The sequence below is a fragment of the Marmota marmota genome, unplaced genomic scaffold (assembly GCF_001458135.2).
Source record: "Marmota marmota marmota unplaced genomic scaffold, marMar, whole genome shotgun sequence".
Classification (NCBI taxonomy): Eukaryota; Metazoa; Chordata; class Mammalia; order Rodentia; family Sciuridae; genus Marmota; species Marmota marmota.
Window position 1 is genome coordinate 1,959,672 of NW_026000108.1, and position 24,032 is coordinate 1,983,703.

The 24,032-nt window shown below is 40.4% G+C and overlaps 1 protein-coding gene across 7 annotated transcripts in view; it reads left to right on the forward strand.

Annotated features, from left to right (window-relative positions):
- Fam193a (family with sequence similarity 193 member A) overlaps positions 1 to 24,032 on the forward strand; it is a 128,856-nt gene that overhangs the window by 18,588 nt on the left and 86,236 nt on the right. For 5 of the 7 annotated variants that reach the window (XR_007340948.1, XR_007340949.1, XM_015481893.2 and 2 more), the window contains exon 2: positions 18,063 to 18,305. Coding sequence is in view for 5 of the 7 variants with exons in the window: in XM_015481893.2 (XP_015337379.2) it covers positions 18,063 to 18,305 (243 nt within the window). In the remaining 2 variants the exon portion in view is untranslated. Of the gene's footprint in view, positions 1 to 18,056; positions 18,306 to 24,032 lie in introns of those variants that run through there. The other 2 variants (XM_048784048.1, XM_048784049.1) reach the window with 2 other exon arrangements.

Genomic DNA, 24,032 nt, shown 5'->3' on the forward strand with positions numbered 1-24,032 from the left:
TGAATTTCTGTCCCTCCCTTGTTGCCCCTGTTCCCTCCTTGAATTCTGCATCCCTGTCAGTGTTTCTTGGAGCTCTTTGAGACCTCCCCTTTTTAAAAAATATTTTTAATTGTAGATGGACACAATATCTTTATTTATTTTTATGCCATGCTGAGGATCAAACTCAGTGCTTCACATGTTCAGGGCAAGTGCTCTATCACTGAGCCACAACCCAGACCCTCTTTGAGACACCTTTTTAGTGACCGACCATCAAGTGAGTTCCATAGAGAAAGATTTTGCAACTTGCACCTCTTAGGAATTGTCCTTCCAGCCTCCATTTGACCTTTTCCAGTTTGTCATCTGTTATTGCCAAACTCTCTTTGCCAGTGTCTGACTGCACCTGCCTGAAAAGCAAGTGTGTGCTCTCTTTTCCCTGCAAGCACTTAGACCAGTTTTTTGCTCTGTAACCTCTATTTTTTAATAGGTTGAAGCTAGTCTGTCATTGCAAGAGTGTAGCAGTATTCCTCCCAGCTCTCTATCCTGGAGCAGGACTTACAAGCAACTATGCCTTGTGGAACAGAAGTGTTTTTTTAAAAAGTTTGATGAAGTCCAGTTTATCTATTTACACTTTTATGGTTAGTGCTTCTGGAGTCTCAAGAAATTTCTGTCTACTTCAGGATTGGAAGAATTTTTCTCTTTTCTCTTAGAGCTTTTATGTATAAGTTTGTGATCCATTTCAAGTTAATTTGTATGTATGGTATAAGGTAAGTTGGGTGACACTTCTTCCCCTCTATAGATAACCAGTGTATATCATTTATTGAAAAGCTTCCCCTTTACCCATTGAATTACTTAGTCAGCTTTCTGTTGCTGTGACAAAGTACCTGAGCATATCAATACAAAAGGAGGAAAGGCTCATTATGGCTTGTGGTTTCAGAGGTTTCCGCCTCTGGTGAGTTGATACCATTGTTTTTGGGCCTTGGGCAGTATATCATGATCAGAAGCATGTGCTGGAGAAAACTGCTTATCTCGTGGCAACCAGGAAGCAAAAAAAGAAAAAAACAGGTCAGGGTTCCAATATCCCCTCCAAGAGGTACCTAACTTTCTTCCACTAGGCCCAGCCTCCTAAAAATTTCACCACCTCCCCAATCATGCAACAGACTGACAACCAAGCCTTCAATGCATGGCCTTTTGGGGACATTTTAGATCCAAACCATGATAATTCTCTTGTTCCTTTGTTAAAAATTTTTCTTACTAAAAAAACTTTCTTACTGTTTAATACCATAAAATGCCTAAAATGTATAGCTTTGCAAGTCATTTTAATTTGACCCCTGATGTAAGCAGATAGAGAAATAAAACATGACTGGAATTGCAGAACCCACTAAAGGTTATTTCCTGATTATAGTTCCCTTTCTTTCCCTTCATGGGCAACCACTGGATGTATGTCTCTAAACACTGTAGTTTTACCTGATTTTGTATAAATGGAAGGAAGCAATATCACATAACAGTCTTATAGCTCCTTTCACTCACAGTATTTTAAGGATTTGTGGTTTGCCCATTTTATTTATTTATTTATTTATTTTTAAATTTTAATATTTTATTTTTAGTTATCGGCGGACACAACATCTTTGTTTGTACGTGGTGCTGAGGATCGAACCCGGGCCGCACGCATACCATGCGAGCGCGCTACCACTTGAGCCACATCCCCAGCCCCGGTTTGCCCATTTTAATTGCTGAATAGTGTTGCAAAATTTGTCAGTACCTCAGTTGATGGGAAATTGGGTTATTTCCAGTTTGAAGGTGATGTAAATAGTTTTACACATGTATTTTGGTGCATGTAAGATTTAATATGAGGGAAGATGTACATATAGAAGAATGAGTTATTGGGTCATAGTGTATCTGTATTTTCAGTTTTAATATTAATCCTTGTTTATCAAAGTGGTTATACCTATGTTTACTCTACCAGCTGTGCAAAGAGTAGTTCCCATTGCTCCATATTTTTACCTTAATGTGGTTTCACCCATTTTTCATTTTTGCCTCTCTGGCGGGCATATGGAGGCATTTTATTTACTGTTTCATTTCTTTGATGACACGCAAAAAAAATTTTTTTTCGGTAGTACTGGGGATTGAATCCAGCAGCATTCTAATATTGAGTTATATCCCAGCCCTTTTCGTTTTATTTTAAAAAAAGGATCTTGCTAAGTTGATCAGGCTGGCCTCAAACTTGTGATCCTTCTGCCTCAGCCTTCCGAAATGGCTGGGATTATAGATGTGTGTACCCGTGAACCTGGCTCATATGAAGTTATCTTTTTATATGTCTTTTTTGACCATTATATATCTTATTTTGTGAAGAGCCTGTTCAAGTCTTTTGCCCATTTTCTTTCAGTTGGATTGCATACCTTTTTCTTATTATTTCTACTTTTTTTTTTTTTTTTTTTTGGTACCCGCACTTGAACTACAGGGCATTCAATCACTGAGCCACATCCCAAGCCTTTTTAAAAAAATTTTGTTTTAGTTGTTGATAGACCTTTATTTTATTAATTTGTATGTGGTGCTTAGAAACGAATCCAGTGCCTCACACAAGCCAGGCAAGTGTGCTACCACTGAGCCCCAGCCCCAGCCCCCACGCTCCTTTTTGTATTTTTTGTACTTAAAGAGAGGGTCTCATTGAGTTGCTTATTAGCGCCTCACTAAATTGTTGAGGCTGGCTTTGAACTTGAAATCCTTCTGCCTCAGCCTCCCAAGATGCTGGGATTATAGGCATGTACCCCCCCCCTCCGCCCTTCTTAACATTTTTTGAATGGAAGTTTTAAACTTTGAATAGTTGAAAATATGTATCTTTTTTTTTAATCTTTATTTTATTTATTTTTATGTGGTGCTGAGGATTGAACCCAGGGCCTCGCACGCCCTCTACCACTGAGCCACAGCCTCAGCCCCTGTATTTTTTCCTTTATGCCTTTTTTTTTTTTTTAATAATTTTTTAGTTGTAGGTGGACACAGTACCCTTATTTTATTTATCTTTATGAGGATTGAACCCAGCGCCTCACACATGCGAAACAAGCACTGTACCACTGAGGCCCGGTCCCAGCCCCTGTGCTTTTAGCTTTTTTGATGTATTATTTTAAAATGTTTTACTTCATCTGAGGTCATGAAGATACTATCTGTTATATTTTTTCATATTTAGGTCCATAATTCTGAAATTGATTTTTTTGTTCATGTGTCAGACAAGGGGTTTAATTTCATTATTTTACTCCTTTGGATACCTAGTATTGTTAATTAAAAAGACCATTCTTTCCACAGGACTGTGGAGTGCCATCTTTGTTGTAAAGTTTTATATTGTTCCTTTTTCTACTTGTCTGTCCTTGAGTTAACACCACACTCTCAATTAACTAGCCTCTTAATAAGTCTTAGTAATCCTCCTACCTCATTTTTCAGTTGTGTTTTGCTTATTCTTGGTCCTTTGTATTCCCATATAAATTTCCAGTTCTGTTTCTTAATTTCCACATGAAAATTGGATTATGATTTTGTAATGATTCTATAGATAAATTTGGTGAATCTTGACATGTCATTTGAGTTTTCCATCTGTGAATATAGTCTTTTTCTTCATTTTCTTGGGGTATCTTTGCTCTTATCAATGAAGATTTATTTTCTCCTGTTTTAGGTTAATTCTTGGACACTTGATAACTTTTAAAATCTTTTAACTTAGAAATACTTTCATATTTATGGGAGAGTGACTACAGAGGTTTTGTAGATAGTCTGAAGGCTGAGGCAGGAGGATTGCAAGTTCAAGTCCATTCTGAGCAACTTGGTGAGAGACCCTGCCTCAAAATTAAAAAGTAAAAAGACTGGGGATATAATTTCATGGTAGTGTACCCCTGGGTTCAATCCCCAGTATCACCCCCTCCCCCACAAACAAACAAACACACACACATCCTTGTCCTACACTTTCTGGTTTTTGACATTTTATCACATTTTTCTCCTTTATGTATTTGTAGTTCTATTCTATAGAGTGCTTATCTGACATGTGGGAGCCCTGGCTTTAATCCTTAGGACTGAAACCAACCAGCCAAAAACCCAGCGTAGTTCTGCGTAGTTCTGCATTGAGCAGCTGGCTAGCATATTATCTTCAGCATTTTCACTTAGTCCTCCTGCACAGAACCAATCTCCCGACCACCAGCCACACTCAGCCTGGTGGCCAACTTGTGTTGCTCTCCTCCAGCTCCACTGACTCCCACTACTGTGCTGAACATGTTTTTAGGGGGTAGGATATTGAGATACTGTGAAAAGTGGTATCTTAAAAAAGTTTTCTGATGATTGTTGGTGTGTAGGAATATAATTGTTTTTTTATTTTTGATTTTCTAAAGATTTAATTCTGCTTATTTACCTTTATATCCTTTGGATTTTTAGATAAACATATATATGTGCAAATACTGATATTTACATTTGCTTTTCTCATTATTAATCTTTTTGTTTCCTTATCTTTACTGCTCTGGCTGGGATCTACACTATAATATTAAATAGAAGTGATGGCATCAGATTCCCTTATGTGTCATTCTTGATAGCAAAGAAAAAACTTTCACTGTGTCCTTCAGTACTTTTTTCTTAATAGGGGTTATTAATTTTTGTGGTACCGGGGATTGAATCCAGTCCTTTTTAATTTTGTTAAATTGCTTCCAGGTCACTGGAATTTTACAATTGTGCACTGCTGTGTCTGGCTGATAGGACTTTTTTACACGACCTTTTTCAGTTTATGAAAGTTACTTTGTAATCTTGGCTTATTAGGAATGCCTTCATTAATGAATTGATATAGATGTTGAATTTTATCAAAAGACTTTTCTAATATCTATTTGATTATGTATTTTTTTTTTAGTTGTTGATGGACCTTTTGTTTACTTATATGTGCTGCTATTAATCGAACTCAGTGCCTCATGCACGTTAGGCAAGCACTCCACCACTGAGCTACAACCCCAGCCCACGTATTTTCTCTTTAATTGTGTAGTGTAGCAACATAATTATAAAGTCAGCTAGGTGTAGCTGGGTGCAGTGGTACACGCTTATAATCCCAGCTACTTGGGAGGCTGAGGCAGGAGCATGCCAAGTTTGAGACCAGCCTGGGCAATTTAGCAAGACCCTGTCTCAAAATAAAAGTCTGGAAATGCCGCTCAGTGGTTGGGTGCCCCTGGGTTCAATTCCCCAATAGCACTACCCAAAAAAAAAAAAAATTAATTTTTGGGTAAACCCATTTGGTTATAATATTACCAGCCTTTTCAACATATTGCTGGATTTGATTTGCTGATCAATTCTTTTAGAACTTTTTGCATCCACTGGGCGCAGTGGTGCATGCCTGTAATCCCAGGCTGAGGCAGGAGGATCACGAGTTCAAAGCCAGACTCAGCAAAAGCAAGGCACTAAGCAACTCAGTGAGACCCTGTCTCTAAATAAAATACAAAATAGTTCTGGGGATGTGGTTTAGTAGTCAAGTGCCCACTGAATTCAGTTCCCAGTATCAAAAAAAAAAAAAAGTCTTTTTGCATCTGTGTTCACGTATATGTATGAATTATGGTTTTGAGTTTTGGTGTTTTTTTTTTTTTATGAGTGTGTCTAATTAAATAAGATTAATCTCCTATTAAATTTTTGGTAGAAGCCATCTAGGATTAGAGGTGTATCAGGTTGAGTTTGTTTCTTTCTTTCTTAATCTGTTTTAGCAAGTTATATTTTTCTAGGAATTCATTGAGCCTTTTCTAGGAATTCATTGAACCTTTTACCTCAATTTTGACGTAAAACTGTTGACAATATCCTTATTATTTTAAGTGACCACTCAGTCTGGTTTTTTTTTTTTTTTTTTTGTATTTTCTGTTTCCTTGATATTTTATTAGTTTGTCCTTTTTATTGGTCTTTTAAAAGAAGCAACTTATGGCTTGTTGATCTTGTCTAGTGTATGTTTATTTTTGTATTTCTGTAATGGAGTTATTGCTTTTGGTGCCCTAGCCAGGGGAATTCATACTCCAACAACCTGAGTCTTTGGGCTCACAGCTGCACCCTTCTCCAGAGGAGTGCTTTTTAGCCAATGGGCTGCTTGTTCCCTTAGGAGGAGATCAGAGCCAATCTTCAGTGGCCTAGGATTAGAAGCTTTGTTTTAATACTTGCTAGCTTGGACAGATTTCTTAAATTCCACATTAGATTCTTCTTTAGTGAAGTGATAATTGCATTAACCATATAGGTTCTTTATGATGATTAGGAGCTACTGTAGTATTTAGAAAAATAGCTTACTAATTCCATGTTAGATATTTTGTCTGAGTTTGGATTTTTTTTTAACTGTTTATGCTTTACAGGAAATTTGAATTTCTGTTATAAGGCACCAATCTTATTGGTGAAATTTGTTGGCTTGAGATCTAATTTTTCCCCCCTTTTCCCTAATGGACTTAGGAATTCTAATGTTGAAAACTTGCACAAATTTGTGTGGCAAAAATCCAGGAAAAGTGACTACTGCAGATTGAGTGATTGATCTTATTATGATAGCAGAGGGAAATTCTGTTCCATAATTTCTCTTTTCCTTGGTGTTGGACTTAAATCAGTTGAAAATGTATTTCTGTACCACAGTTTAAGCTTCAATAAATGTTTGCTTAATTAAAAAAAAAAAAAAGATACCAATTCTATATAGCTCTGGGTTTAAAACAAACACACAGCTGTTGTCAGTTGTAATCAACTTCTGATTTTCTAGATATTCTTTTTCCTATTTTTGTAAATTCTTATTCCTTGTGGCTTCCTTTCTTTCTACTGCCCAGGATTGGAAATTTGTTTTTTATTAGCATTCATAGAGGATGAAAAGGGAGAAATAATGGCACTGTAGTTCAGGTGTGCCTAATAAAAATGTAATAATGCAAGCCACACGGGTAATTTAAAACTTAAGTAACCATATTACAAAAGTAAAATGTAAAACAGTATTATATAGCCATATTATAAATAGTAGCAATTTTCAGGTAGCCACAGTATAAAAAGTACAACGTGGAATCGATATAAAAATTATTGGTGAGATATTTTATGTTCCTATTTTCATATTAAGTCTTTGAAATCTGGAGTGTATTTTATACTTTTGGCACATCCCAGTTTGGACTTGGCCACATTTCAAGTGCTGAGAAGTCACTACATTGGACCTGCGACTCTAGTCCTGTGTTAATTTGGGGATGAGCTTAACACTTAGATTTCTTTTCTCTCTCTCTCTCTCTCTCTTTTTTTTAATTTTTAGGTTTAGGTGGACACAGAACTTTTATTTTACTTGTTCTTATGTGTGCTGAGGATCAAACCCAGTGCCACACGTATGCTAGGTGAGCTCTCTACCCCTGAGCCATAACCCCAGCCCTCTTAGATTTCCTTTTACTTTTACTGCATTGCACTATTAAACTGTCTAATGTTGATGTGTAGTAGTGATCATTATTTATTTTATAGTTTTATACATAACCATATATACCCCATACTTAGTGTCAGAAAAGTGTTTAAGCATATATTTAAAGGAAATACACAATTCTTTTTTATCAAAAGATTTACACTAAACTGGGCACCGTGGTACATGCCCTTAATCCCAGCTACTCGGGAGGCTGAGGCAGGAGGATCTTGAGTTCAAAGCCAGCCCCAGCAATTTAGCGAGACCCTAAGCAACTCAGTGAGACCCTGTTGCTAATACAATATAAAAAAGGGCTGGGATGTGGCTCAGTGGTGAAGTGCCCCTGGGTAAAAAAAAAGAAAAAAAGAAAAAATCCAGAGATTATAGTTATAAAAATACTGAAAATGAAATATAGTGTGTGTCTGGAAATTCTGTATGGTTAAATATAAATGCAAGAATTTCTTTGTCTTGGGTCTTTCTCTTATGTTGAAAAGGTGTGCAGTGAGTCTTGTTGCTATGAGTAGGTGAGTTTACCACCCCTTGCCTGTGGCTTTTATCAGCCATCTGTGCTTGTGGGGAAGCTCAGTATTTGTCACCAGATCATTCCTAGTCAGTCCTGAGTGTTCTCCTTAGTGCTTGGGTCTGCACAGGGCTATTTGGAGGCAGCAGGGAGGATGGAGCTGAGGAGGGATCTGTCAGATTAGGACAAATTGCTAGCATTTGTGTTAGCCAGGGTTCAGCATCTAGAACTCTTAGTCTTTCTGTTCTTTGTGCAATATGGGACCCTGAGCCCCTAGAACATGCCCTTCTCTGCTGGGAAAGCACTGAAGTCAAGAGTGCTTCACATCACTGGCAGGTCAACAACCTTCTAGAAGGCCTCTTTTTAGGAAAGTTTGTTTTTTTCTGGCTGATTAAAAATTTGAGTTAAGAGGTCCTAGAATAAAATGAGTTATACTTAATTTCACTCCTAGACTTTACATTGTGACATTTTTTTGGTTAAGATTTTGTTTGCAGCCGGCTGCAGTGGCACACGCTTGTAATCCCAGTGACTCAGGAGGCTGAGGCCAGCCTCAGCAATGGTGAAGTACTTAGCAACTCAGTGAGACCCTGTCTCTATATAAAATGCAAAATAGGGCTGGGGATGTGGCTCAGTGGTTGAGTGCCCCTGCCCTGCCCCCAAAATTTGTTTGCAACCCCCATCTTGTAGATTGCATCTTGTTGTCTGTTAAATGACATGTTCTCCCTTCTTTGAACAGTGTGTTATGAACATGTTTACCCCTTAAAGTTCTCGAGAGATTTCTCAGTGGCTGCAGAGATAGGACATTGAAGTCAGGAAAGGTGAGGGTATTTGCCTGAGGTCACCCTTCCGGTAGGTTCCAGGACTAGAACTTGCACTTGTCTGATGCTGAAGCCCATGTTTTTAATAGGAGACTACAGGTTAAATCCAGTTTTTCATTGAACCGACTTAATGCAGTTTTTTGTCCTCTGTTCATAGAAGCTATCTTGCGTTAGCTTAAGCAAAAGTTGATTCATTATTGGTGTGTGGGGCATCTTGTGGACCCTGCCAGGAAGAACCTAGCTGAACACACACACACACAAAAAAAAAAAAAAATTTTTTTTTGCAACAAAAGTTTCATTGGCCAATTCCTGCATTGCCTCTTTTGACTTCCTTTTACTAATGCCAGAACACCCCATTTTGAGTTCTTGTTGCCACTCACTCACAGGGTCACCCAGGAACTTTATTCTGCCCCCTCCTTTAAAGTACTAGGGAGGAAAGAAAAACATCTGTGAAACAAGGATCCTTCTACAAGTTTGAGTCTCAGGTTTTGGAGGAAGACTGAGGAGGAACCTGGGAACTGACCCTCAAGTTAGTAATGCTTATCCAGAGAAATATGGGTCGTGGTCTTTGACTGGAGTTAGTACTCTGTTTGGAATACAATTTGAGAAAGCCAAGAGGACCTGAGAGAATACCAGGAAAAGTATGTGGGCCTTTATGCCTCATGCTGGCAGTGTGGGTAGTTAGGGGAACTGCTGATGGAGAGAAGGGCTTGGAGAGGGTGGGTGTGGGTCTGCATGGCTCTACACAGAGCCCTGGCCACCTGTGGCCGTGGAACACTTGAAGAGTAGTTGCTTCAATCTGAGATGTGCTCCAGGTATGAAACACAGGCCAGATACTGGAGATTTATTATGAAAAAAAGAATCTAAATGTCCCAGTAATAATTTTTATATTGTTTCCTTTTGATCACATATTTTGGATTGTTGGTTTAAATAAAATATTAGAATTCACCTGTGGGTTTTTTGTTTTGTTTTGTTTTTTAGGAGACTGTTGCTTAACAGACTTTATTTTTAGGTCATAACAAATTTTGAGTGCAAAGTAGAGACAGTTTGCATATACCTTCTGCATCCTCTACTGTCAGCTTCTAGCGACAAAGGGGAACGTTTGTTAAAGAGTGGATGAACCTGCATTGACACAGCATTATCCTCACAGTCCATAGTTTATATTAGGGCCCACTCTTGTGTTGGACATTTCTATGGATTTGGGCAGATGTATAATGATATGTGTCCACCACTCCAGTATTTTACAGAGCAGTGTCACCGCCCCCATCTCCTCTTTGTGCTGCCTGTTCATCCTTTCCCCAACCCCTTGGCAGCCAGTTTATCTTCTTACTATCTCCATAGTTTGTGGTTTCCACTGTGTCATGTAGTTGAACTCATACAGTATATAGCCTTTTCAGATTGACTTCTTCCACTTAGTAATATGTGTTTAAAGTTACTCTTTCTTTTCATAGTTTGTTAGCTCATTTCTTTTTAGTGTTGCATAGTATTTCATTGTCTGGAGGTACCAAAGTTTGTTTATCTAGTTGCCAACTAAAGGTAGTCTGGGTTTTCTCCAGGTTTTAGCAGTTATGAGTAAAGTTTCTGTGAGTATCTATAGGTAGGTTTTTGTGTGGATATAAAGTTTCAGTTCATTTAATAAAGACCAAGGAGTGCAATTAGTAGATTGTATGCTTTGTTTTGTAAGAAATCTCAAAACTGTCTTCCAAATGACAGCACCATTTTGAATTCTTTCAGGCAGTGAATGAGAAATTCCTTTTGTTCCACCTCTTCATCAGCATCTGGTGTTGTCATTGTTCTACATTTTGGTCATTCTAGTAGGTTTGTGGTGATATTTTGTTGTTCTTCCTTGTGTGTGTTCAGTTATGGGGCTCATGTTTGTGGCTTGCATTGTGTTCTCTTAGAACTGGGACAGACACCTCCAGAGGTGAAAAGGAAAGAAAAGACAGGCATTAAGTAGTCGTGAGGGAAGTGCATTTGAGAGGAGAATGACAGAAAGAGCAGCATGTTTGTTTCCTAATAGAAATGATGCAGCAAAGAAGGAAAAAGTGATAATGGAGGAATAAAAGAATAAAGAATGAGTGGAACAGAGTCCTCAGGTATGGAGGGGTGGGGCCTGGCGCATGTCTTGTGGAGGAGGTTGGTAGTGATAGAGGAGGAGAGCCGGGCAGATAGATGGGTGAGTCTCAGTGGTCCTGAAAAACATAATGCCAAGTGGTTTTCCATAAATATTGTTAGCTTTCGGTGCCTCCTTCAGCAGTTCTTCCTTCCTGGAACAAATCTCTGTTCCTGTGGGGCTCTGCACTGCATGAAAGTCCTCACATCTACCCCACTGCTTCCCTTCCTCAAGACCTTCCCAGTTTCCTCCTGGTAGGCCAGGGAGCCTTGGCCTTTTCCTATGCACTTTAATGCAGGTTTCTGTGCCTCCTTGCCTTGAGCAGTGTCCCTCCATCTTGAATTAATGGGTGGTAAATACTGAGGCAAGCCAAGGTAAAGCCACCTAGTGTGGTGGCACAGAAGTGTGAAACTGGCTATTTCAGCTAGGCAAATTATGGTGATGCAGGGACCCAGTGACAGAGGGCCTTGTATATCACACTTGATGACCTGCAGTAGGTTAGTTCCTTTCAGGTGGTAGAATGGGGTCTAAGCCAGAGGTTCTCCTGGTCATATTTGCATCATGAAAGACTGCTCCTGGGAGACAGAGGCCATGTGGGAGGCACCAGCAGCCGACTTAATCTAATAGGCATTTATAGAACACTTACCCAACAACAGCAGTGTGTCTATACAGTCTTTTAACTAAACATTAAAGATCTACCAAGAGGCCCTCTTTTGAACCATTAAAGAAGTCTCAATATATTTAGGAGAATTAAGATTATATAAAGGTTCTTCTTTGATGGCAGAACTGTCTTAGAAATCCATTAAACTACAAATATTAGAAAATGAAACCATACCTTAAACAACCAACCCATAGTCAAAGACAAAATCAGAAGGAAAATTAGAAAATCTTTTTAACTGAAAGAGAATGAAAACACAGCATATTTATTAAATGCAGCCAAAGTACAGGAGAATTTTTAGTTCTAACCACCCATATTGTACAAGAGAAAGGGATGGATATTTCTACTTTACACGGTGGAGAACAATTGTAGTAACCCAGAAAATGAAAATAATAACATAAAAGCCAAGCTAATAAAGTAGGAAAAAAACCTAAAATACAGAAATTGGTGAAATAAGCTTTTAACCTTATTCTTTTAAGAATCATAAAATTGATAAACCTTAGATAAGTCCAAAGATTTGAATAGATACCACACCACAGAAGAAGTAAGGACTGACATAAGCACATGAAGAGATACTTAATATTGTCAGTAGGGGGGCTGGGGATGTGGCTCAAGTGGTAGCGCGCTCGCCTGGCATGCGTGCGGCCCGGGTTCAATCCTCAGCACCGCATACAAAGATTTGTGTCCGCCGAAAACTAAAAAATAAATATTAAAAAAATTTAAAAAAAAAATATTGTCAGTAGGGAAACCACAGTGAGATAGTACCACATACACATTGTAATGGCTGCAGGTAAAACAACTGACCGTGATGAGGGGTGGAGTAATCGTAACTCTCATATACTGTTCTTTGGGAGAGGGCTAACTTAAGAGTTAAACTCACACCTAACATATGACCCAGGTGTCTTATAAGAAAACAAAAGCAAATTTTTACACCAAGACTTGTATGTAAATGTTCATAGCAGCTGTTTGTAACAGCCCAGACCACAAACAACCCAGATATCCATGAGCAGAAGAATGGATAACAGATTGTACTCAGCAATAAAAAGGAACAAACTCCTCATGCATACGTGTGAATGGTCTCAAAATGATGCCTGACCCAGCTGTTCTAGAGATTTGCATATCCTATGCAAGGTTCTGGATTCATTCCCCTGAACTGCAGCAGACAGTTAAAAGTTGTGCTGAGTGAAAAGAGGCAGATAAAATAGCATCTATTTATTTATTTTATTTTTATTTTTTAAACATATTTTTAGTTGTAATTGGACACAATATCTTTATTTCATTTATTTATTTTTATGTGGTGCTGAGGATCAACCCCAGCCCTAAGAGCATCTATTTATATACAATTCAAGAAGTTACTAAGTAATCTGTAGTGACTGAGCCCAGACTGGTGATTTTCTGTGGACAAGGATGGATTGGAGAAGGAGTGAGGAGGGAAGGATTACAGGAAGCTTGGGGTAATGGAAATGATACTTGTTTTGATTGTGGTAATGGTTTAATGAGGTGAACATTCATGAACACCTTTTAAATTGTGTACTTTAGGTATCTTCAGCTTTTAGTACTTGTTTTACTTCAACACAGTCATCAGTTTTTTTAATTTATTTTTTGTTTGTAAATGGACATAGTGTCTTTATTTTATTCATTTATTTTTATGTGGTGCTGAGAATTGAACCCAGTGCCTCACACATGCTAGGCAAGTGCTTTACCACAGAATCACAACCACAGCCCTCATCGGTATTTTTTAAAGGAATCAGTGGACTTCATATTTGTGCCTCACATTTAGCCAGTTAGGAAAGTAATCAGGCAGGAGGTCAATAATAGTTGGTGAACTTGAATTTGAGTCAGATATCAGGTGTGTGTGTGTGTTTGTGTGTGTGTGTGTGTTTTGTGGTAACCCTTCTACTTGCTTTATCTAAAGAGGGCATGTTTTACCCTAGCTTTACACTAGAGAATGTAGTTCCTTTTTTTTTTTTTTTGTCTGTTTGTTTGTTTTAGTACAAGAGATTGAAGCTAGGGGTACTCTTCCACTGAACCACATCCCCAGTCCTTTTTACTTTTTTGAGGAGGGGATGAGTACTGGGCATTGAACTGAGGGGCACTCGACCACTGAACCACATCCCCAGTCCTATTTTGTATTTTATTTAGAGACAGGGTCTCACTGAGTTGCTTAGTGCCTGCTTTTGCTGAGGCTGGCTTTGAACTTGGTGATCCTCCTGGGATTATAGGTGTGCACCACTGCGCCCAGCTCTTTTTTACTTTTTGAGACATAGCCTCTCTCTAAGGTTGTTGTGACTGGCTTCAAAATTGGGATCCTCCTGCCTCAATCTCCCAAATTGTTGGGATTACAGGAGTCCACAACCATACCCTGTGTGTTCTCTTTTGTTTTGAGATGGGATCGTGCTATGCTCCTCCAAGCTTTTCTCCAATCCTTGGGCTCAAGAGATTTTTGTCTCATCCTCCTAAGTAGCTAGAAACCACAGGCATGCTGCTATGCAGACAGACTCTTCCTCTATGGGTCGTCTCATCTAGTTGATGCCAAATTATATGTCCAGTTGCACCTGATTGCTGGAGTATCTCACTCATGCAGAACAAAAACTTCACATTGGATGTTTCTATACATCATGTACACAGCATCCAAAGCAGGCTTCTGATTTTTGCCACTGGTCTAGCCTGCCCTCCTGTCTCTGGCATGTTTATTGCTGGCCCTGATTGTTGACCAGGGGTTTAAGCCCATTCCTATGGACTCTTGGAAAGAGTCCCACCTTCAGCATCCTTGAGTCTGAATGCTTTCCTCCATGGCTTCCACTGAGCCTAAACCACCTTTTCTTCTCTCTGCAGCTGTAACTGTCTACAGCAGTGTTCTTACATCATTGTCTCTACCCGAGTTTATTTTTCACATAGCAAAATTTCTTTTTAAGATGGGAATTGTGTCATTCCATCCATGCCCTTGCTAGAACCATAATAAGCCTGAGTGACCTACCCCTTCCTGTCCTTCTGCCTTGCTGTACTCGGTTGCTCTGGAAGCTCCACCCCCATGGCATTGCTTTCTTTGAACTTGCTCATTTGCACATGCTGTCACCTTTGCCTGATCATCTTCCAGATAGGGCATTTCCTTTTCTTCTTAAGTCTTTCCTCTGCTCCTATTAAAACACCATAGGTATATAGTGGCATGCATTTGTAATCTCAGCTCCTTGGTAGCTGAGGTAGGAGGATCCTTGAGTCTACTAGTTCAAGCCAGTCTAAGCAGCACAGTAAGACTGTCTCAAAAACAATCAAACCAAAACCAACCAACCAATAAAAACAATCAAAATAACACCACCCTCTTAGTCCCACTCTATACGCATACCAGCTTTTTTTTTTTTTTTTTTAATGCAAGGTACCATGTGACTTTGAGTTCACTTGTTTAGTGTCCTTTTAGAACAAAAGCAGATGCTCTATGTTTTTTGCATTGTACCCTGGTGTCTGTCCTAAAAGAAGACCCAGTATAGAGTAGATAACCAGATGGTTTTGGATGTCTCCCTCGGCCCAGTACTTTTCCACAGGTCGGCCCAGATGCTGGAAGTTGTCCTTGACCTTTCACCCCGTCTCCTGCCTAGCCTCTGCCTCCCCAGCCCCAGCAGTCTTACCATCTCTCTGTTCCTGGCAGCTCTGTTCCAAACCGCTGCCCTCTGTCTCCTCATTGCCTTCCCTGTTCCTTGTGTCTCCTCCCATGTACACTTGGGGTTGGTCCTCGGCTCCCTGTCTCACTCACCCTGGCCACCTGGCCTGCTGGCCTCAGTGCTTGCTGCCACAGTGCTCTTCCCCAGGTGTCTGATGACTTCAAGGATCTCCTTAAGTTACTTCCTCAAGGAGGCCCTTGCTGCCAGCCTAAGTGAAAGCGTTCTGTACCCAGCACTAGGCGCTTTTTCCTGGTTTGTGTTTTTTCCTCATCATTTGCCCCTATCTACTATTGTTCATTTTTACTAATTTATCTTATTTGTTACTTTGTCTTTTGAAGAGCATATTAGCTCCTCAAGGGCAAAGATCTTTGTTTATTCTGTCCCAGTACCTGGGCAGTCATGATCTCCCAGCAAGTATCAGGACAGACAACAGGGTGCAATGCAAAGAACATAGAGCATCAGCTTTTTGTTCTAAAGGGACACTAAACTTTGAGTACCCTGATCCAAAAAATCTGAAATCCAAGATGCTCGAAAATATGAAACTTTTTAAGTGCAGATATGACAACTAGTAGGGTTTTCAACATGTAACTTCATGTGATGAGTGACAGTCAAAACTTAGGTGCACTTGAAAATGTTATATGAAATTACTTTCAGTCTGTGTATAAGATGTATATGAAACAAATTTTTCATGAACATAAATTTTGGGGCTCATTCCCAAGATATCTTACATATATGTAACTATTTTAACCCTGAAAGTATCTGAAACACATGTGGATCCAAGCCTTTTGGATTAGGGACACTCTGCCTATAATGAGTGATGAACATGTGAGCCCAGAACCTGATATTTCAGGGCCATGATGGCTGTCAATTATAGTGTCAATCTGGGACTTTGGTAACCATAAAGCTCAGCAGGGCCCATCAGTGTTAGAGTCTGTAAACAAGTCAAGATGGCGCCTGGCATTTTGCAGAGGGAGTGGTTTGTGAAGTAATGCCAGCGAGCCATTAAGTATGGAGATTCCTTATTGGTTGACTGCTGTATCTAGTTTATGTTAATTAAGATAAGCTGTGTGTAATGTATATATACCCCTCCGGTCCTTCAATAAACAGCTCCCACTCCTGCTGTATCAACATACACAAGTTGCTCGTCACCCCCCCCAGTTATTTTGCTGCAGCCGGGCTGTGGCACATCAGGTCTGATGGTTTTGGCTATTCTGCTGGGGGCGAAGGTTGTTTTCCAGGATTAGGGAAGAGAGGTAGCTTTACAAAGGGTTAAATCAGTGAGAGTTTTGAAATCCTCATAGTTTATATAATTCTCATATCTGTCAGTACAGAAAAAGACATCTGCTTTCCTATATTCTGTGTGGTTGGGGTCTGAAGCCTGCAAGGACATGATTGGCAGCCATTGTTCAGTTCTTTCCCAGCAATCTCCACACACTAAATTGTTCACTGAGCCAGGTTTGGTTAAACCACAGAACTTTGTTGGTGTGATAGGGGCACATAGTTTCAATCATTCTTTTATAAAAGCATGTAAGAATGTAACGAGTCATTTGTACTGAGAGGAGCTGTCATTCTTTCCTTCATTTGTTGAGCCTCTGGGGCCAGTTATGCCAGTGCACACTCATGGTCCGGTTGAACATTGGTGACAGGATAAAGAGAGAGCCACAAGAGTAGGACTTGGCTGGGTACTGGAAGAGTCTCTGGAGCCTTTGTGAGAAACCACAGTAGCTTTGCTGTGGGTCTTATTCTCCTTCACACCTGATGCACTGCTGCAGGGGCCCTCCAGAAGGCAGGGCAAACCAAGGGGGCGTTGGTGCTGTGTAACCCTGTGGTGTGCTGTGGCTTTGAGCACAGACAGGTAGTGCTGGCTCCTATAAGTTGCTGCCTGGCCCTGCCCACCCACTGCCCGGTGCCTCTGGTCTCCAGTACCTGCAGGTGTTCATCATCAGGTGCAGAGTGGGGCCATCTTGGGGTTCTCTGATTTGGGTTAAAGTCCTGCCTGCTATCCCCACCTATTAGCCTTAAGCCCATTTCCAAACTCCCGAGCCTTGGCTTCTTTTTCTCTGCTCTGTGTGTATGTGTGTTTCTAAAAACTTAGTTTTACTTTTCTGAGAGGATGATGATAACCTTTTGAAAAGGATGTAGGGAATCTTGTCTCTGCCTTAGGCCTCTATCTCTACCTTCATCGACAGTTTAGGACCTGTTTGAAAAAAGCAGCCATTGAAATTGGGAAACTGGAGTTGGATTCAGCATTATTATTACAAGGCCTGGAAGGGAGATGAGGTCTTGTAGGCCTGGCTGCCCTCAGGTTCCCTGTTGTTTGAGAAGGTCTGGAGTCAATTTCCAATTCAGTGTGAAGCCCTTGGTGCCGATGCCTTGGGGCAGTGGCTTCAAGCCTTGTTGATGAAGTGCCATTCTGGTGCTTTCTCATGGTCTGACCATGGTACTGACAATTTCTCTTGAGGGGAAGTAACGAAGAAGTCTAGGCAAAGAATTTTCTAATTCCTAATAAAATTTTTCTTATGTTGTTACTTCTTTATTTCAAGTTTTATGAGTTTCTAAAACATTAAGTTCAGTTTTATTTTACAAATTTTATATTCTTTTTCTTTATATAAACATAATGTGGGGCTGGGGATGTGGCTCAAGCGGTAGCGTGCTCGCCTGGCATGCGTGAGGCCCGGGTTCGAACCTCAGCACCACATACAAACAAAGATGTTGTATCCGCCAAAAACTAAAAAATAAATATTGAAAAAATTCTCTCTCTCTCTCTCTCTCTCTCTTTCTTTAAAAAAAAATAAATAAAAAAATAAAAAAAAATAAACATAATGTGCACTTATTTTAGAAAAAAAAATATATATACATATATTTACATATATGTATATATAAAACAACCTTGGCTTTGTGAATCAGGTTTTGAAAATAGAATTTTTTTTTCTGTTCCAGACTCCTTTTAGTTTTGGCATGAATCATAGGACACCACCCTACCCCGCTGGGGATTATTGTCTTCTGTGCAGAAGTGAACGGAAAGACCCTTCATTCTTAGAGAGTGGAATTAAGACTGCGAGCAAATTGGCCCTTTCCATGGCACCCAAGGGCAACAGCGTGCTGCACCTGCCGCTGTGGGTGTGCCCGGACTGCCGGAGAACTGTGGAGAAGGAGGAGAGGCATGGCGGCCTTGACCAGCCGGTGAGTGGCTGCCAGCGCAAGCAGGCTCATCGCCCTCTCTGTGGGATGTGGGTTAACTGGCAGCAAGAGGAAAGAAGCTGCACCTGCTTTTAGGGTACTCCCTTCTGCACCGTCTTCTGGCCTAAATTCCACCCTCCCGACCTTCATGGCCACAGGTACAGGAGGTGGTGGGCATCTGCTCTCCTTATTGGGACAGTCAACAAGCTTGTGGTCCCTGGCTGATTTTGACTTTCTTAGTTCAAGCTTAGGATTTCTTTCATGGTGCAGTTCCCTACAAAGCTGGTAGGCCTTTTGTGTGTTTAGTTCTAGACAATTCCATGGGCTGCTAACTCACCTGAAATTGTTCCTAGCATTTGATTCTTAAGCCTGGCCTTCCCCCTTTGCTTTATCCTATGCCACAGGTTCTGGAGGCTGTCTTGAGGCTGTTGAGGTAGGGTGGGACCCTTCTTCTCATCTTGGACCTAGAATGAGTCTTAGTGGGCCCTTGTTCTAAAAATGCTTTGAGATCTATTGTTTAGGTTCCAGGAGTTGGCTTTTGTAACCATTTAAGGCCCCACATCTATTCCCAATTTCTGCTTGCAAGCAACTAATTGTTTTCTGAGCTCTATCTTTTCTGATCTATATGTGGCCAGTAAAAGGCAACAATCAAGCTGTGGCTGTGGCTCAGTGGTAGAGTGCTTACCTAGCATCTGTGAGGCAATGGGTTCGACCCTCAGCACCACATAAAAATAAATAAATGGAATAAAAAGGTATTGTGTCCATCTACAACTAAAAATATTAATTAAAAAAAAAAAAAAGCAACAATCACTGCCTTCTGTTTTCTAAGGTGGGACTACTTTCCAGTTAGTCCCAGTGACAGTCAAGGAGCATTTGGCTGCAGTGCTGGTGGCTCTTCATACCCTGAGCTTCACCTGCTTCTTTGCTGCTGCTACCCAGCTGTTCAGCCAGGGATTCCTTGAGGGCAGTATCCTGAATAGTAGGCTTTAAGTCGCTAAACCTTGGGCCTCATTGTTTACTAAACTAAAGGTAGCTTTCCCACTCAGCCCCCTCTTACAAGCCCATTTCCTGCATTATTTCTATTCGTTTGAATTTTCCCTTAATTGTCTCCTCTTTCTTCTTTACTGGAATTTAATTGAAGGCAACCAGCCACCCCTCCCCCCCCTTTTTTTGCCATATTAGGTACTTCAGAATATTTGAATTAATGAGTAAGCAAATGATGAACAAAGGAGTGAATGCACTGACCCTCATTAGAGATTAAAACTAGAGCCCAGGTTTAACCCTCGGTAATGCCCCTCTAAAAAAGAGAGAGTTTATAGTCAATCTGAAGTTTTTTTCCCCCTTAGACATTTTGCTTTTATTGTTTTAAAAATTTATTGGTTTGTTTTATTTTGTTGCTGGGAATTGAACCTGGTGTGCTTTACCTCTGAGCCACATCCCTAGCCCTCTTTATTTTTTTTTAAATTTTTGAGACAGGGTCTTGCTAAGTTCCTGAGGCTGACTTTGAACTTGTGATCCTCCTGCCTCAGCCTCCCGAGTACTGGGATTGTAGGTATGCGCCACCACACACAAAAAATGACACATTCTATTGTCATTTTTCATGTGATAATTTTCTGTGTCCACTTAAAAGTATTTGGTATTTCCCTCATTATTTAAATGGAAGACTGTTTAGATTACAGATGTCAGTTTGTTTCCTATTCTCTTCCAGTCCATGTTCTAAGTCCTTCCATTGGCTAAAGCTATTTATTTATTGTTTTTTTTTTTTTTTTTGGTTTTTGTGTTTCCTGAACATTGTCATCTTTCCTTCCTGTTCCAGCCCTGTTCTGGTATTTAGCCTGTCTGTGCCCTTGGGAATACTGCTGCAGTCCCCAGTACACAGGCCTGTGGCATTGCCTCTGTTTCACATCATCAGTTGTGCTTTGGAGCCTCTTGTGCTCTGGCTGGCAGTTGTCCTGATGACGATCATCTGTCCAGTGAGGCTTTCTCCCCCCACTCAAAATAGCAACCACAACCTCTACGGAGCTGCAGTGTTGGCATATGTGTGCCCATGGACTACCCATTGCCTTTGTAGATAGACTTCTTTGTGGACACTGGTTTTAGATCACTGATATTTTAAAATTATGATGATTTACATACAGTAAAAATTCACCACTTTTAAAAAATATTTTATTTTTTAGTTATAGATGGACACGATATCTTTATTTTTTATGTGGTACTGAGGATCAAACCCAGGGCCTCACATGTTCTAGGCGAGCGCTCTACCGCTGACCCACAACTCCAGCCCTCACCCTTTTTTCTTTAAAAATAAAAATAAAACCACAAAAATTTCTCATTATCAGGGTTAAGATACAGAAAGAACATTTGCATCGCCTTGTAAAGATCCCTTGTTCCCCTTGGTAGTCAGTATTTGGCCTCTACTCTGGTCCCTTGTAATCATGGACCTGATTTCCTCCACGGTTCTGCTTTTTCTAGAGTGTTCCATAAACTCTGTCATTTGGCACAACATTCTGGAGGGTCATCCATGTTGTTGGATGTGTCAGTAGTTTGTTTCTTTTTATTGTTGAAAGCATTGTGCAGATACACCAGTTTACCCATTCCCCAATTAATTGATGGATCTTTGGGTGGTTTGCAGAATTGGGCTGTTTTGTAAAAAGCTGTGAAGGATATTTTTATACAGGCCTTTCTGTGGACATTCTATTGGCTTGTTGCTGCATTGGTTTGCTAGAATTTTACCAAGGACTTTGCTTCTGTGCCCATGAAAAATGTCTGCCTATACTCTAGTCTTGCAATGTTCAGGAAAGAAGTTAAAATGTGTCCCTGTGGGCTGGGGTTTTGGTTCAGTGATAGAGGGCTTGCCTAACATGGATGAAGCACTGGGTTTGACCCTCAGCACCGCATAAAAGTAAATAAACAAAATAAAGGCATTATATCCATCTACAACTAAAAAAACAAAAATTAAAAATAAAAAGTGTGTCCCCGTTTCTTCTCCCTTTTGGGGGGAGATCTGTGCAGAATTGATACCACATTTCCTTAAGCATTCTTGCGCTCTGCTTATTTCTTTCTGTTAGGTCAACTATAGACAGTAGAGAGCCCCAGCCTGAGGGAGCTACTGGCTGTGCATCTGTGAGGCTGAGTGAGCCCTTTGGCTGGATTGTCTGCAATGGTGTGTGCTGCACCCTTGTATCTCTGTGGACCTGGGGTTGGGTCTTTCTCTACTTTCTACTTGACATAGTTCACTTTTTCAGCCTGAGTTGGGGCAGCCCTGTGTTTGGGGCCTCAAGGGCAACTTTCCTGGCAAGTTGCCCCTGCTCCATCAACCAGATTCTGCCTTGTTTCTGCAGGGGTCTGGCCTTCACTTTTCTCTGTGCTGGTCTACTGCCTCTTTCTAGTACAGAGAGCTGTTCCTCTCCTCTCAGCCACTGGATAAGGCTTGGCCCTGGGCATAGGGTGCCTGCCCTCCCCAGCCCTAAAGGCTTTTGCTTCCTATAGAACAAAGATTGGTCAGCAAGGTGGGTGGCTTCTTTTGCAGTCTTCCTGGGAATCCTTCGGGGCTTCCAGGGGTTATATTCCTGGCTGGCTACACTTATTAAGCTGTTTTTTCCCCCCTGCTTTTATGGCCTCCTTCTATATTCTTTACTTTGCCAGAGGCAAAACAGGGTGTCCCTTTCTCCTTGGAAGGGCTTGTTGCCCCTTGTTGTAAAATTCATCTGGTAGCCAGGTGGGTCACTTCTGTTCTTGGTTTGCCCCAAGTTAGATTTTATGAACTATGGTTCTGTCTCATTAGGGTGGGAGCTCTAAGAGCACTGTTCTCTTGCAGCTTTCTGACCCCCTACGGAAAGTGGGACTGAATTGTTCTTTTCTAGATACACATTGTGTGATTGCTGGTGGTCATAGTAGGTCAGTGGTGATTTTTTCCCCTGCCTCCCAGTTTCACGTTGTGTATTTCCCCAGATTCACCTGTAGCCGCCCTTCTGTACATTCTCATGCCTGGACACCATTTCCAACGTTCAGCAGGTGTCTGGGCATGAGGCCTTTTCTGTGGCTCAAGTGCAGTGCTGTCTTCTGCTACCTTAGTTCTCTGACAGCCACATATGTCTCTAGGTGTGACTTCTGGTTGAGCTTTTTCAGTGAATAAAGTTAGTTTTGTTAAGTTACATTCTTAGGAGATGTTATAGTTATTTGTACAAAGTTATTTTCAATTCCTGTTTATCTGCAGATGTTTGTTCTTTCTTCTTTTTTTTTTAATCTTTATTTAGAGTCATCCCCCCCCCAAAGAAACAACTTTTTCTTTTATATTTTAAAATTACATTTTAAGTACTGGGGATTGGATTCAGGCTGCTCTACATGAAGCTACATCCCCATCCCTTTTTATTTGTTATTTTAAGACAGGGTCTCGCTAGGTGGCCCAGGCTGGCCACAGCCTCAACACAGGAGTGTGTTTGCCACTGTGCCTGGAACAACTTTTTATATTAAAAATTTTATTTCATTAATTATTACTATTTTATATACAATATATATATATATATATATATGTGCAGTTGGTTAATTAATGCTATGATAGACATCATAGAAAAATTTTAGAGGCATGAAGGAGAAGTAGAGCAAAGTAAATTTCCTCCAGCATCTGCGTCTTCATCTTCTTTACCTCCAGAGGGCTCTGCTCCTGACAGGTGATTGTGTCTTTCTCCAGAATGTTTTCTTGGCAGGTGGTAATTGCAAACACCACAGTGTCTTGAGTTACAGAGGGCTCTCAGTGACTCAAGGATGTGTTCCCCCATTTCTCATTGCTCCCGAGGAAGGAGTTCCAGTGCCATAGCCAGGGAGGTACACACAGAAGCTGGATGCCGTCTGTTCTCTAGGTCTTTTCAGAGCGTTACCTAACAGTGATCTATAGAGCCTGAGCCTGGGCATTGACTCTTAGGGGAGTTGCATTCCTCCCCTCTGGGGAGCCCACAGACACTAGGGGAAGTTACTTGCTCTGTTCTCTTTGGTGCCCTATCACTCTTTTAAAATTTTAATCAGGTAGCCATAGCATTTCTGTTCTGACCTCACCTGGAGGCTGGTGGGAACTTGACCCAGGCTTAGCCTGCCTACTTTCCTCCTGTCTGATTGGCCTGCAGCCATAGGAAGCCACTCTGCCATCGTTACGCTATGTTGTTGGTGGCTACCACTAATCTAGATTTTTCTTCTTTACAGTTACTCTCCTGCCTTCCTACCTTGGATATTTACCTGTCAGTTTTCATTTTTTTGCTCTGATATGTGCTACAAACTTCTAATTACTGTTGTTGATTTTGAAATGGTAGTTTCATTGGCTCATTTTTAAGTATTACCTAGTTTTCATTAGTTGTTTTCACCCATGAACTATTTCAGAGTCTTTTAAGTGTCTAAATACCTATCTCTTGAATAATCTTTAATCATATTGACTTTTTAAAATTAAGTTTATTTTTCACTGATACATAAACATCAAAATTACACTAGTGGGGTGTTTTGATAACATGTACATTGTGTAATGTTTAAGTTAGATTAAACGTACCTGTCTCCAAAAACATGTATCTTTTATATATATATATATATATATATATATTGTAGTTGGACACAATACCTTTTATTTTATGTATTTATTTTTATGTGGTGCTGAGGATTGAACCCCTAGCACGCCTCACACGTGCTAGGCAAGTACTCTACTGCTGAGCCACAACCCCAGCCCCCATTTATCTTTTTTTTTTTTTT